Source organism: Schizosaccharomyces japonicus (genome assembly GCF_000149845.2).
Source record: "Schizosaccharomyces japonicus yFS275 unplaced genomic scaffold supercont5.2, whole genome shotgun sequence".
Taxonomy (NCBI): domain Eukaryota; kingdom Fungi; phylum Ascomycota; class Schizosaccharomycetes; order Schizosaccharomycetales; family Schizosaccharomycetaceae; genus Schizosaccharomyces; species Schizosaccharomyces japonicus.
Genome location: NW_011627861.1, coordinates 2,737,260 through 2,750,132, shown reverse-complemented (window position 1 = coordinate 2,750,132; position 12,873 = coordinate 2,737,260). Strand labels below are relative to the sequence as shown.

General features: G+C 44.8%; 6 protein-coding genes across 6 annotated transcripts; 5 read left to right on the top strand and 1 right to left on the bottom strand.

Annotated features, from left to right (window-relative positions):
- Nucleotides 1–234: 234 nt before the first annotated feature.
- SJAG_04264 (haloacid dehalogenase-like hydrolase) lies at nt 235–1,520 on the top strand. Its single transcript, XM_002175346.2, has 4 exons — nt 235–350; nt 432–474; nt 529–591; nt 701–1,520. Exons 1-4 carry the CDS (start codon nt 318–320, stop codon nt 1,270–1,272), a joined length of 711 nt encoding a protein of 236 aa, XP_002175382.1. The 5' UTR covers nt 235–317; the 3' UTR covers nt 1,273–1,520.
- A 15-nt stretch (nt 1,521–1,535) lies between these two features.
- Nucleotides 1,536–3,587, top strand: SJAG_04265 (wybutosine biosynthesis protein Tyw1; the record flags this gene model as incomplete). Its single annotated transcript, XM_002175347.1, has 1 exon — nt 1,536–3,587. The coding sequence occupies one exon, from the start codon at nt 1,536–1,538 to the stop codon at nt 3,585–3,587; it is 2,052 nt and encodes a 683-aa protein (XP_002175383.1).
- A 271-nt stretch (nt 3,588–3,858) lies between these two features.
- On the top strand, nt 3,859–5,049 carry SJAG_04266 (heterotrimeric G protein beta subunit Gnr1; the record flags this gene model as incomplete). Its single annotated transcript, XM_002175348.1, has 1 exon — nt 3,859–5,049. The coding sequence occupies one exon, from the start codon at nt 3,859–3,861 to the stop codon at nt 5,047–5,049; it is 1,191 nt and encodes a 396-aa protein (XP_002175384.1).
- Nucleotides 5,050–5,810: 761 nt separating this feature from the next.
- Nucleotides 5,811–9,125, top strand: SJAG_04268 (HAL protein kinase Oca2). Its single transcript, XM_002175349.2, has 2 exons — nt 5,811–6,628; nt 6,729–9,125. Exons 1-2 carry the CDS (start codon nt 6,568–6,570, stop codon nt 8,684–8,686), a joined length of 2,019 nt encoding a protein of 672 aa, XP_002175385.2. The 5' UTR covers nt 5,811–6,567; the 3' UTR covers nt 8,687–9,125.
- An 88-nt stretch (nt 9,126–9,213) lies between these two features.
- On the bottom strand, nt 9,214–9,791 carry SJAG_04269 (hypothetical protein; the record flags this gene model as incomplete). Its single annotated transcript, XM_002175350.1, has 2 exons — nt 9,214–9,400; nt 9,718–9,791. The coding sequence occupies 2 exons, from the start codon at nt 9,789–9,791 to the stop codon at nt 9,214–9,216; spliced, it is 261 nt and encodes an 86-aa protein (XP_002175386.1).
- On the top strand, nt 9,606–12,494 carry SJAG_04270 (NADPH-cytochrome p450 reductase). Its single transcript, XM_002175351.2, has one exon. The coding sequence runs from the start codon at nt 9,966–9,968 to the stop codon at nt 12,000–12,002; it is 2,037 nt and encodes a 678-aa protein (XP_002175387.1). The 5' UTR covers nt 9,606–9,965; the 3' UTR covers nt 12,003–12,494.
- The last annotated feature ends 379 nt before the right edge of the window (nt 12,495–12,873 follow it).

Genomic DNA, 12,873 nt, shown 5'->3' with positions numbered 1-12,873 from the left:
GTTGTATAGATTACGGCGATGTAGCAGTAGATCTCTTCCAGGGGACCAATAAATCAACACATCGCCAACAGGTGGCCGTAGAGGAGCTGCGGCGATGTTGTTTCAAATGATCAAGTGAATTAAAGTGTGCACGTGAACTTAAAAAAGGCATCTAGCATTTTGTGTAGAAAGGGAAACAAAACACATTTTATGTATGAACATGTAGATTACATTTGAGTATGCTTAAATAGGTGTTATATGCTGTTTACTTTGTGTATATATTCTTTCCTTCGCGCCTCGACGCGTCTCAATTTACGTACCCGAAACCAATTACTCCAATGAAGACGAAAGCTTGTTTGTTTGACATGGACGTAAGTTAAATAAGTAACGACTGCTCATGACTTGCTGTTTTACTCGTATCAGTATGAGAAATTGTATACTAATCCCGTTAGGGTCTCCTCATCGATAGTGAGGCCGTCTATACGGAAAGCACAAGTACGAAACATGCGTTCTCTGTTCAGTCTTTTACCTAACGATGTTCGTTTCAAGATATTATCCTAAAACGGTATAACAAAGGACCGTTCTCAATGAAAGTTAAGGCTCAAATGATGGGTATGTCATTAAACGAACGATATATGATTTAATGGGCGTCTTTTTCTTTTATATCTTCTTAAAACCTACAAATTGTGAGGCTCTGGACTTATTCGCTAATCCGATTAAGGGCGTCCTGGACCTTCTGCTGCTCGTCTCTTTTTGGATTGGTCGGGAATTCCTATGGAACCAACGGAGTATCTGATGGAGCAACGTGTTGTTCAACGAGAGATGTGGTCTCGCGTACAGCCTTTACCAGGAGCGTTAGAGTTATTAAAATCACTGGAACAACTGGACGTTCCTGCTGCTGTTGCAACTTCAAGTGATACTCACAACTTTCAGCTCAAGACCGCTCATCTTCCCCATTTGTTTACTTGGTTTAAGGGTAAAATCATTCGGGGCGACGATCCTCGTTTGGGACCTGGACGCGGTAAACCTGCTCCGGATATTTGGTTCGAGGCTCTGAAAATGATTAATGAAGAACAAATGGCTTCGGGAAAACCTGAAATTAAGCCAGAAGAATGTCTCGTATTTGAAGATTCTTTAATGGGAGTTCAGTCTGCTCTGGCTGCCAACATGAAGGTTGTCTGGGTTCCAGACCCATTAATTCTTCCTCATTTTTCGGTCCCCGAAGAAATTGCATCACATCCTGATGTTATTACCTTAAATTCTCTTGCTGAGGTAGACATCACTAGTTTTTGAGAACACAGAAGCAGACATCATTAGGCATTTTTACCCGACAATACTTTTGTACGATACTTTTGTGGTTTTGAACGGAAAGTAGGAAACGTTTCTGGCTGAATTGACTCCTCTAGCTCATTGGTCTCGTCTCGTTTCTGCCTGTTTTTTGTTTCTTGGACTTTTTTGATTGGATCCTAGACCTTGGTTAATGATTCGCCGCTCTGCCTCTACCAACACGACCAAGCTCAAAAGGTCGCGAGCTTCCATACGTTTACGAGTGCGAAATGGATGTTCAGGGCTTTTTTGAGCAGAACCGTTGGCTGATCTATGCCTTGTTGCTGTCGCCAGTTCTTGTTCATTTTGTTTTGGCAAAAAAATTAGCAAAACCGGAAAAAATAGCTTCTGCAACTTCTCTGAAAGGCTCAACACCGAAAGCACCAAAAGTTTTTCGTAAAACTGAGAAAACGAAGCATTCGAACCGTAAAATTGCATGCGAAGCTTCGACTAAAAGTTCTCGTAAATTGACAGATATCAGTGCGTGTTCAATCAACATTTTCTACTCTACTCTTGGCGGCTCTACGCAGAAGTTTGCTGAACATGTTGCTGATCGCATACGTTCCTCTTTGCAAACCGAATTGGTTGAAATTTTGAATCTTGATTATATTGATTTGGACGAATATTTTTCCAAGGGTAATTCTAACACCGTTTACCTCGTACTGCTCCCTTCTTATGCTATTGAGTCGAGCATTGACTACTTCTTGTCTGCCCTTCAAACAACCATCGATGACTTCCGCATTGTCGCACGACCCTTGGAGAAGCTGCGCGGTTTTGCGGTTCTTGGTTTTGGTGATTTTGAGCAGTATGCTGGAGACCTCTTCTGTTATCAAGCCATTGCAGCAGACCAGCGTCTTGCCAAGCTGGGTGCTCAACGGATTGCTCCACTGGGAGTTGTCAACGTGAAGTTGGAAAAGGCGCAGGTTTATGAAGCTATGGAAGCATGGACGGATCTGTTTTTGCAGTACGCGAAGGAAAAAGCCGTAGTTCCATCATCTGCTACTCGTTTTAATGCTACAACGGACGCTTTCTCCAGTAAAACAACGCTTGTGGATGTTGAAGATATGGGATCCCTTTTAGATCGCGCCAAGCAAGAATTGTCTTTGCCCATTGGAACTAAACTTATGGTTTCAGAACAGTCGCCTACTTATCGGTCATTGACAAAACAGGGATATAGTGTTGTCGGCTCACACAGCGGTGTGAAAATCTGTCGCTGGACAAAGTCCGCCCTGCGTGGACGTGGATCCTGTTACAAGTTCAGTTTCTACGGAATTAAAAGTCATCTTTGCATGGAAGCAACACCGAGTCTGGCATGTGCTAACAAGTGTACATTTTGCTGGCGTCACGGCACAAATCCTGTGGGTACTGAATGGCGTTGGAAAGTCGATCCTCCGGAAATGATTATCAACGGTATTCTTCAAAGTCATTACGACAAGTTGAAACTCATGCGTGGTGTCCCTGGCACACGTCCCGAGCGTTTGGCTGAGGCTTCTCGTGTTCGACACTGTGCTCTTTCGTTGGTGGGAGAACCAATCTTCTATCCTTACATCAACGAGTTTGTCTCCATGCTTCATGAACGAGAAATTTCTTCCTTCCTTGTAACGAATGCCCAACATCCTGAAGCTCTGCGACGCATGGGACAGGTTACGCAGTTATATGTGTCAATTGATGCGAGCACTAAGGACACTTTGAAAGCTGTTGATCGTCCATTGTTTAAAGACTTTTGGGAACGTTTCTTGACGTGCTTGGAGATTTTACGCGAGAAACACCAGCGTACTGTATACCGCATGACACTCGTCAAGGGCTTCAATATGGAGCACGTGAAAGAGTACGTGAATCTTGTGCGACTCGGTCTTCCATGTTTTGTTGAAATTAAGGGTGTTACGTATTGTGGTAATTCTGATCAATCACCATTGACGATGAAAAATGTTCCCTTTTACGAGGAAGTGGTTGCCTTTGTCAAGAGTCTGTGTGAAGAGCTTCGCGTTTTGAGTGCGGAGACTGGTGTCACCTATGAAATCGCTGCAGAGCACGCTCATAGTTGCAGTATTCTTTTAGCTCAAACCAAGTTCAAGATTAACGGTGTCTGGCATACACACATCAACTATGACAAGTTTTTCCGACTTGTTCGCGAAAAGAAGGAGTTTGGGCCGATGGACTACGCGGCACCGACTCCGGATTTTGCTATATTTGGTAATGGCGGTTTTAATCCTGACGATGAGCGTTTTTACAGGAAGGGAAAAAAGAACGCAAACAGTTCTGCCAAGGGTATCACTGCATAAGTTGCGGATTGAGAAAAAATACATTTCCAATGTTGGATATAAAAGGTCTATGTGTTTCTTTTTTGGATGAATTAAACAGCCAATTCACCTGCAGATTGCATTTAAAAAAAAAAACATCTTTTTTTGGATGTTACTGGAAAATAAGTGAATTGTGCGCGGTGCACTGTCAATTACGAAAAACCTGTTTTTTTCGTCTTTCATTTTTTTTTTGGAGCTACTACGAACCTCGCCTCATCTGTCGTTTTTTTGGGGAGCTCGAACGAAGTGTACCATGAATGCGGTTGCAACACTGCGGTCAGACACAGAGGGTTTTGTTGAGGATGGATTTTCAGTGTTGAAGCCCATTTGCAGTATTCCCACCGACAGCACAGAGCTATTTCAGTCGCTGGCGTGGAATGGCGATGGGACGTTGCTTGCCATCCATGAAGCAGATCGTCGGATTAAATTGTTACCATGGACTGAGAACAGTATACCCGCACGGCGCGAAAACGGTGTTTTTGCTGATGGAGGCTCTTTGCAATTGCCGACATCTATACGTTCATACGAGTGGCACCCTACGAGGTTAAGCCTGCTCGCACTCGCAGCGCGAGACGAGCCGATAGCGTTAATGGACACTGGGTCCGGCACTCGTACAGCGAGTTTCTATTTGCAGGACCATAACGAGCAGTTTATAGCACCGCATTCCATCCAGATTACAATTGATGGAAGGCATCTAGTTGCAGCCACTAAGCATCAAGTTGTGACGTTTTCCCTCGAACAGGGTGGAATTCGGACACCTATTGAAGTGCTGGCTACATGTGGTCGTGACATACCACTTTGGGAACCTCAAATGAAAGGCATTCTTTCGTGTGCCCAGCTTCAGCCTATGTCTATGACGAGTGGTGGTGCTACGGGAGTAATTGCCATTGGGTCTTTTGATAACAGTTTGGGCATTTACGATCATTACACTTCTCGGCCTTGTCAGTTGAAGATCTCTCTTGAACATGGGACTGGGGTTTCATGTTTGCGTTGGTCACCAGACGGCTTGCAGCTGTTCGCAGCGTCACGTCAAAGCGATGTGATTGAGTGTTGGGATGTGCGAGCATGTCGAAGCTTGTACACCATCCAAAGGCCCGGTCGCACCAACCAACGACTTGTGTTTGACGTTCTTGACAACGGCATGCTTGTGTCTGGTGCTACTGATGGCACAATTCGGCTATGGAGGGGTGAAGAGCTCATCAAGAGTTGGGATGGTTCCGCGGGAACTGGTATTGCGGTGAATTGCGTTCACCAGAGGCCATCAGACGCCAATAAACCTACTGTGCTAGCCAGTACATACGGAGACAGAGCGGCAGCCGCCGCGGCCTTGCTGCAACCCTCAAGTGATTCCCCACTGGGCCCTCTCTCAGAAGCCTATATTGCCAAAGCCGCGGCACCTATCTCCGCAGCGGCCGTGTGGGATGTCGATTGTCTTCGGCTTTAGAGCCTCATCTCAACTCGGCGAATTATGTTTTATGGTTTACCACATGCATTGTTACACTTCATTATTGTTGCTTGTGTAAATTGCCGAAATACAAAGACAAGCTGAAAGCGGGGTTTGTCGGGCCCGCATTTGTTTACCGATCATCGGCATATCTAGCGCCTCGGTTAAGATCCGGTAGTTTTGATAAAGTAATTGCCGTTAGCGCTCGTTTATTGCCGGTATATTTTCATTGGGTCTTTGTGAAATAAGCTTTTTACGCCATTAGGGTCTCCGGCAGTTAATTCTCAAGGAAAGGAAAAACTGTGCTGCCGAGAAGAGGGGAGCCGGCGAACGACGAGCGGGGAAGCCGCGCTTAATTGGCGAAAACGGAGAATCCATGCGCCAAAAAAAGATTTCCCGGTTTCATTTCGCCAATAAATGGATTCCTAATAAAAAATGACTGCACAAAAGCTGGGTTTCTGGTGTTTCCCTTGTTTTACTATCTCGTCTGCCGTATGCAACCTCCTCGCCCGACTCATTGCTTCCCTCTCCACGTAATGCTCACGTCACTTAGTGGCGTCAGAAGTCTCTGTTTTCGGCACTTTTGGCGGTCTCGGCACTTAAAGTTTCGGCATTTCTCCAACCTAGACCTCGCGTGGGCGCTTTGCAGCAGACTATTCGTCGGTCTCCGAGCGGATGTCATCATTACTTTCGACCTGGCGAGTTCTCCCCGATGCAAACCACGCTGCTATTTGCGCAGCTCTAGGCAGTTCTCGTTCCCATCTCCCCCCATTGCCGCTTTTCGATTTGCATATATCTTCTGCTACTCCCGCCGTCAGCTTACACCTTTCTCCAGCTTACGCCAATTCCCGACAAAGCGTTGTATCCACAACTCCCCTCTTAAGGGACGAATCTACTTGACGAAACCTCTCCTCGCTGAACTAGCGACAGGTCACTTGCCAAGAACTAAACACTCAATTCCTGTGTGTTTTGTATCTTTAACAGCGTTTAGCTATAAAATCTCGTTTAGGCCGTCGTCTAACTTTAATCCCACGTTTTAAAAAAATTGGGTCGCTAAAAAGCAGAGCTCGACTCGTGTAATTTTATTCGACAAGGTACTCTGTTTACTTTCTGTGTTTCTCGTGTTTCTCGTTTAAAAAAGAATTAGATAATTGGTCGTGTTTCTGTTATTTGTTTCTTGTTGCCTCCGGTAACATTTTCTCGTTTCTTTTCTCTCTCTCTCTCTCTCTCTCTCGCTCTTTCGTCCCCTTAAATCCAAGTTTTGAAGCTTGCGACTTTTTAATTCGCTTCTTATTGTTTCTCTGGCACCCTTTTTGCTGGATAAAAGCTACAGTCGATTTTACTCGCTGTGTTTTTGCCTCCCTAATTATAGAAGGCCTGGAATACTATAGACATAGCATCTTAGTTGGTGTGTCCGCCTGTCTATGCGCGATCGATCTCAGCCATCATTGTGTTCCGTCACCTTTTCTACAAGCTATTTCTCTGCTTTCAGTACTCTTGGATCAAAATACCGCACAAATGATGAGTGTTAAAAAACCACAGTTTTCACTTACCGTCGATGACGACGACAGTGACCGAAGTAAGTCTTCTTATGGGGTTGGACATAATGAGCAACTACTTTCAATTGTTCTTGTCGTTCTTGTTTGCTCGTTCGGTCTTACTAACTAATGTTTCTACAGATTCTCCCGTGCCTTCTCTTAACCAGACGTTCGAGAAAATGCACATGTCCCATGGCAGTCTGACATCGGGCGCAAGCACACCAACTTCGCCGCATGGTTCGTCAGGCGCCGAGGATGAAGAACAGCCCACTGGTCCTTATCCTCGGGTACAGTCGCCGATTCGCGAGGACAATCACATCGATCCTTCGCTTATTGAACACCGCGTCCGTGCTTCTGGTGCGAAGAACTTCGAGATGATTTCCTTGCCGCCGTCGCGAATTCCCTCTCACGACGACGACGAGCTGCATCATATCGAAGACGTGTTTACTCCTCACAAGACAACTGGTTCACCCAAAACTCCTCGTGCTTCTGCTTCTTTTCATATTCAACCGCCGCACCACCTGAGCAACCTCAGTCAGTCGTCCGTCGCCTCGTCTTCTCCTGCGAGCAGCATTGATGGGGAAGGTGCCCATGAGCATACTCGGCGTCCAACATATTCCCGCAGTACTTCTGGTTATCTTTCCTCCGAGTCACTGAACGGTGATCCAGCCAATCCCTACAGCCGTACGCGCCGTACACCACAAGCACAGAGCCTGTCAGACATCCCAGCTCAGTTTATTTTCAAAAAAACAAACCATGCCCATAAAGGTAAACATGGTTCTTTCACTTCCCTTCGGTCATTGTTGCCCAAGGAGCACAACAAACACGATAAACACGACAAGCACGACAAGCATGAGAAGCATGAGAAGCACGATCATCACGGCAGCTCTCTCGACCTGAAACGTTTCTTCAAGTCTCACCAGAAGAGTGAGAAGAAGGATTTGTCGAAGTCCAAGTCGTATGCCAATCTGCGTGAAGACCAACACAACACGCTGCAGCGTAAATATGGCAAGTTTGGCAAAATTTTGGGCACAGGTGCAGGCGGTTCCGTACGCATCATGAAGCGTTCGGCCGATGGCAAAGTTTTTGCCGTCAAGGAATTCCGTGCACGTCGTCCATCGGAAAGTGAGCGTGAGTATGCCAGAAAGGTTACCGCCGAGTTCTGTATCGGTAGTGCTCTTCACCACACGAACATCATTGAAACCCTCGACATAATTGAAGAGGGCAAAAAATTTTACGAAGTCATGGAATATGCTCCATACGATATGTTCTCTATCGTTATGAGCGGAAAGATGAGTTCAATGGAAGTTTACTGCTGCTTCCGACAGCTCTTAGCGGGCGTTGCATATCTGCACTCTATGGGTCTTGCTCATCGTGATCTCAAGCTAGACAATCTTGTTATGGATGATCACTGGTTCGTGAAAATTATTGACTTTGGCAGCGCTGCGGTCTTTAAATATCCTTTTGAGGCCGATATTGTTGAAGCTTCAGGCGTTGTGGGTTCTGATCCGTACCTCGCTCCAGAGACGCTTGTGCGTAAGACATACGATCCCCGCGCAGTTGACATTTGGTCTTGTGCAATCATCTTTTGTTGCTTTGCTCTTCGTCGTTTCCCGTGGAAGATTCCCAAAATGACAGATCCATCGTTCCGCCTCTTCTGTGCGAAGTCACCCGCTGATGCTCATTATTTAGAAGACTTGGCTCAGGAGAGTAAGACGCAACATGTCATCGAACATGGATCCGCCATTCCTTCTACTTCAAGTAGCTCGCCTGTGCGAGCACAACAGCATCCTCAGAACTCCCCTTCCACTCCACATGTTTCTGCAAACAGCACCGAACATCATGCGAAGAAAGAAGTATTTGGACCTTGGCGCCTGCTACGCCTGTTGCCTCGTGAGTCGCGGCCTGTTGTCTCACACATGTTGGATCTGAATCCCAAGTCACGTTATGGTATTCATCAGACCTTGGCGGATCCCTTCATCAGCCAAATTCAATGGTGCCATATGGAAAACCACAAGGTGTTGCACCCCCCGAACCATAAGCATACGCTAGTGGAACCGGATTCCATCCTCAATACCATTCACAAGCCTCCAAAGTAAATGAGCGTATATGCTCATTCAAATAATGCTTCCTCTTCCCCACCCGTCTTCTCATAACCTCTGCTATCCCCTTTTTTATATCGTTTTTACTGCGCTTGTTCGCAGCCGGCTCGATAACTGTCAGAACATGTCTTGCACAATTTGCAGTGGGCGTACTTGTTGCGCATTCCATCTGTTCACAAGTTTGGTGCATGTCCAACCACGGTGTACTGCAACGACATTTTTCCTATATTTATGAAGATGAAGCCGACTGCCTCCTGTCCACTCTCGTCCGCTCTTGCCCCCTTCTGTTTCACCATCACTTATACTACAGTTTCCCCCACCTCCGACTTTGACCCACCCTATCGTCCGTTTGTGTTCCACCTTGTTATACGAAATAAAAGATACTGTTGATGTTAATTTAGAAATATGTTACCGAAGGAGCGAGTAAACCCCTAAAGGCAAATTCAGTACCAATAACGCCAGCTTCCTTGTATAACGGCCATCAACACCTCGCTTTTTGGTGTAGTGTTTCTTATCTTATCTTATCAGATGCTTAAAGAAAGCTTAGATCCGGCATCATCCTCTGGCACGTGTGCTTTCCCACATAAACCTCCGGTGGGAACGGGGTCTCGGGTGCGGGGTTTGGGATGGACCGCGTTGGTCGCCATCAGCCCCTGGACGGGAAAAAACTGATATCCAATGAACGGTGTCTTTGTTCGCTTAATGCGGAGTCTAAGAGTGAAGCAGTGAAAAAACGCCTGAAAACAAACTGCAACCCAAGTAACTGAAATACAAAAACTGTTTATTGCAAACTGTTAATTAGAATTATCTGGCTGTGTATTTACCTTTTTTCTGTATGTTTTGAATAATCAGGCAATTTCCCACTCTTTCCGATGTGAACCACACCATAATGAGACACAAAGTCGCTATTTATCATGCGAGTCGTGTAGCTCTAACCTCTCGATATACTCGGATGCGAGTAACGAACGATCTGTAACATCACATTCGAGGCATTCTTTTCCCCGTAAACTAGACGAACGCGTACTTACTTGTTAGTCAAGACACGCACACAGGACGAAACAACTCGCCCGTCTTGATTTTTTGACGGCGCTTTTTTTTTCATTTCTTCGTAGAAACAGCAATTGCTTATAGCAGGAGCTCGGGAGTTTGTTCTGTTTTTTTGGGGGTCGTTTCGTAGTATTTCTACTGTTGTTCTTGATTTCACGGTATAAGCAATATCGATATTATCTAAACTTCAAGTCGCTGTCAACGCCTCTTTGCGTTATAAAAAGGACTCATGAGTATCCTGGATATCCTCATTTTAATGGCTGTGCTGGCCGGTACTGCGGTTTACTTTACCCATGGCAAGCTTTGGGACAAGCCTAAGGCTCAAGCTGCTGCTTTTCAAGGTGCCGGTGAGAGCTTTGTTGAATTTGCTAATGAGAATGACGTGAAGGTTGGCGTCTTTTTTGGTTCTCAAACCGGTACCGCTGAGGATTATGCTCACCGTCTGGCTAAAGACATTACGGCCAGTTTCGGTGTCAATGCCGTTGCTCTCGATTTGATGGATTATCGTTTCGACGATTTGGATCAGCTTGGTGAAGACCGTTTAGTCGTTTTCGTAGTCGCTACTTACGGTGAAGGTGATCCTACTGACAATGCTACTGACTTCATGGACTTCATTGGAAGTGACAGAACGGAATTTTCCAACGGAAAGGGCGCAGATGAACAGCCTCTTGAGGGCATTCGCTACGCTGTATTCGGTTTGGGTAATCACACGTACCAATACTACAACGCCATGGGCAAAAAGGTCGACGCGTGCATGTCTACGTTGGGAGCTACTCGTGTTGGACTACTGGGTTTGGGCGATGATGCCGAAGGAATGCTTGAGGAAGACTATTTAGAATGGAAAGAAGACTTCCTTGCCGATTTTGCTGGGGAATTTGAACTTTCCGAAAAGAAGGAAGAGTATAAGCCTATGTACCGTATTATCGAAAAACCCGAGGTAAAATCCGATAGTCCAAGCGTCTTTCTCGGCGAACTTAATCGTCAACAACTTCAAAACATTCCTATATCTGCTCCTGTCTCAAGCGTGAATCCTCTTATTTCTTGCTACAAGAAGACGAAGGAGTTATTTAAGTCTGACAATCGTAATTGCTTGCATATTGAGTTCGACATTAAAGACTCTGGGTTAAGCTACAAGACTGGTGACTACGTTTCCGTTTGGCCAATGAATCCTTCTCAGGCCGTTGACGATCTACTGGATGTTTTGGGACTGACTGCTAAGCGCAATACGGTGATTGTTGTTCAGCCATTCAATACGATGGACAAGGCTCCCGTATTAAGTCCCACTACTTATGACACCGTGTTCCGCTATTACTATGACATTTGCGGTGTCGTTTCTCGCCAATTCTTGTCCGCTATTGCCGTGTATGCTCCTACTGCTGAGACTAAGGCCAAGTTGGAGAAGCTTGGATCCGATAAAGATCGCTTCCGTAAGACTGTTTTGGATTATCACTTAAACCTTGCCCAGGTGTTGCGGCTTGTTTCGCCTAACCGTCCCTTTACGAACATTCCCTTCTCTTTGCTTTTGGAAGACATGACTCACATGAAGCCACGCTACTATTCCATCTCTTCCAGTAGCTTGGTACACCCTGACACGGTTCATATCACCGCTGTTGTCTCACGCAAAGAGTGGAATGAACAGGAACATGTGTTCTACGGTGTGGCTACGAACTATCTTCTTGCGCATTGTCTCCACAACGGACATCAAAAGAAGCATCATCCTAACGGATTGGAATATCAAATTGACGGACCTCGTGCTAAGTGGGCTGGAGGTGTCCCTGTCTTTATTAAGAAATCAAATTTCCATTTGGCACCTCCCAACGTTCCAATCATTATGGTTGGTCCCGGTACCGGTGTTGCACCTTTCCGCGCGTTTGTCATGGAGCGTGCCAAATTGGCTTCGGATGGTGTCAAGGTTGCTAAAACAGTTCTGTTTTATGGTTGTCAGCGCTCCAATGAGGATTTCTTGTATGCAGACGAGTGGAAACAGTACAAGGAGCAGATGGGTGATGCCTTTGAAATGTTCTGTGCCTTTTCCCGTGAACAGGACCATAAGGTGTACGTGCAACATAAAATGTTGGAGCATGCCGATTTGATTAGTGATGTTATTGACAATGGCGGTGTTTTCTACATTTGTGGTGATGCTGAACGCATGGCCAAGGATGTCACGAATGCTTTGGCTGAAATTCTCACTACTCCCAAGGTTGACGGCGCTAAGCGCGTCAAGGAACTTCGTGACAACAATCGTTTCCTGGAGGATACCTGGTAATTCATGTTACCTTGCCTCCGTACGGTTGTGTTGTAATCGCTTATATCAAAAGCTGTGTGTTTTTATTCTGATTTAAACACTAACATATGAGCATGTTCACGAGCTCGATGTACTATATACTAAGTGTTTTATGTTTTATGCGCTGTTGCATTTTCAAGTGTTAAAGAAAACCAGAAGGCCGGTTCTAGCTATTGGCATGATTGTCAGGCTTCTTCTAAAATTTCTCCATGGACCCGTGACCTGCCCTGTGATGTTTTGTTATACAAAATTACACCTTGTATTCTTCTCTCATCTTACCGTGTTGTGTTAGTCATAACGTCTTGTAATTATATAGATACTGCTTCAACGTTAATCAATGTACCATTCCAAAGTCTTGGGATAATGAGAAACAGTTCTGTTGATAGTTGTACCAACTTACGCTGTTAATTATAATATTACTTTTTTCTTATTTTTATTTTTATTTTCTTGTAGCGTTCGAATATTACTTTCGTTCATTAGCTGAGTGGATATATGACTAGTATAAATCTTTGTTTGAAGATATTTATTAAGAATTTATCTGGTTTTTGTTACAAAGTCTCCAATTTGTGTGTAGTTTCCTAGTGAAACCTAAATTGCTTTAATTATTAATCTGGATTTTTATTTTTATTTTTTTTGGATTCAAATAGACACAAATGAAATAAGAGCATTTTATTGAAAAAAAAAATTAAAAAAAAAGCTTGTTGGATGAAACTAATCACAGTTGGTACCGCGTAAAGAACAAAATCCAACCTCAGTTATCGAATCCAGTTTTAAACAATATCAGTCTTTTTTTCATTCTTGTTTCGAACCAGAATGATGTCATTAGGCGCATATTTATTTTAGCTTATTAAAA

What these genes read in the sequence shown, in the direction of transcription:
- SJAG_04264 (XM_002175346.2), top strand. Translation starts at nt 318, where the DNA reads ATGAAGACGAAAGCTTGTTTGTTTGACATGGAC. An exon ending in CTTGTTTGTTTGACATGGAC is followed by an intron (nt 351 to 431) that starts GTAAGTTAAATA and finishes TAATCCCGTTAG; the next exon opens with GGTCTCCTCATCGATAGTGA. An exon ending in CGTCTATACGGAAAGCACAA is followed by an intron (nt 475 to 528) that starts GTACGAAACATG and finishes GTTCGTTTCAAG; the next exon opens with ATATTATCCTAAAACGGTAT.
- SJAG_04268 (XM_002175349.2), top strand. Translation starts at nt 6,568, where the DNA reads ATGATGAGTGTTAAAAAACCACAGTTTTCACTTACCGTCGATGACGAC. An exon ending in TGACGACGACAGTGACCGAA is followed by an intron (nt 6,629 to 6,728) that starts GTAAGTCTTCTT and finishes ATGTTTCTACAG; the next exon opens with ATTCTCCCGTGCCTTCTCTT.
- SJAG_04270 (XM_002175351.2), top strand. Translation starts at nt 9,966, where the DNA reads ATGAGTATCCTGGATATCCTCATTTTAATGGCTGTGCTGGCCGGTACT.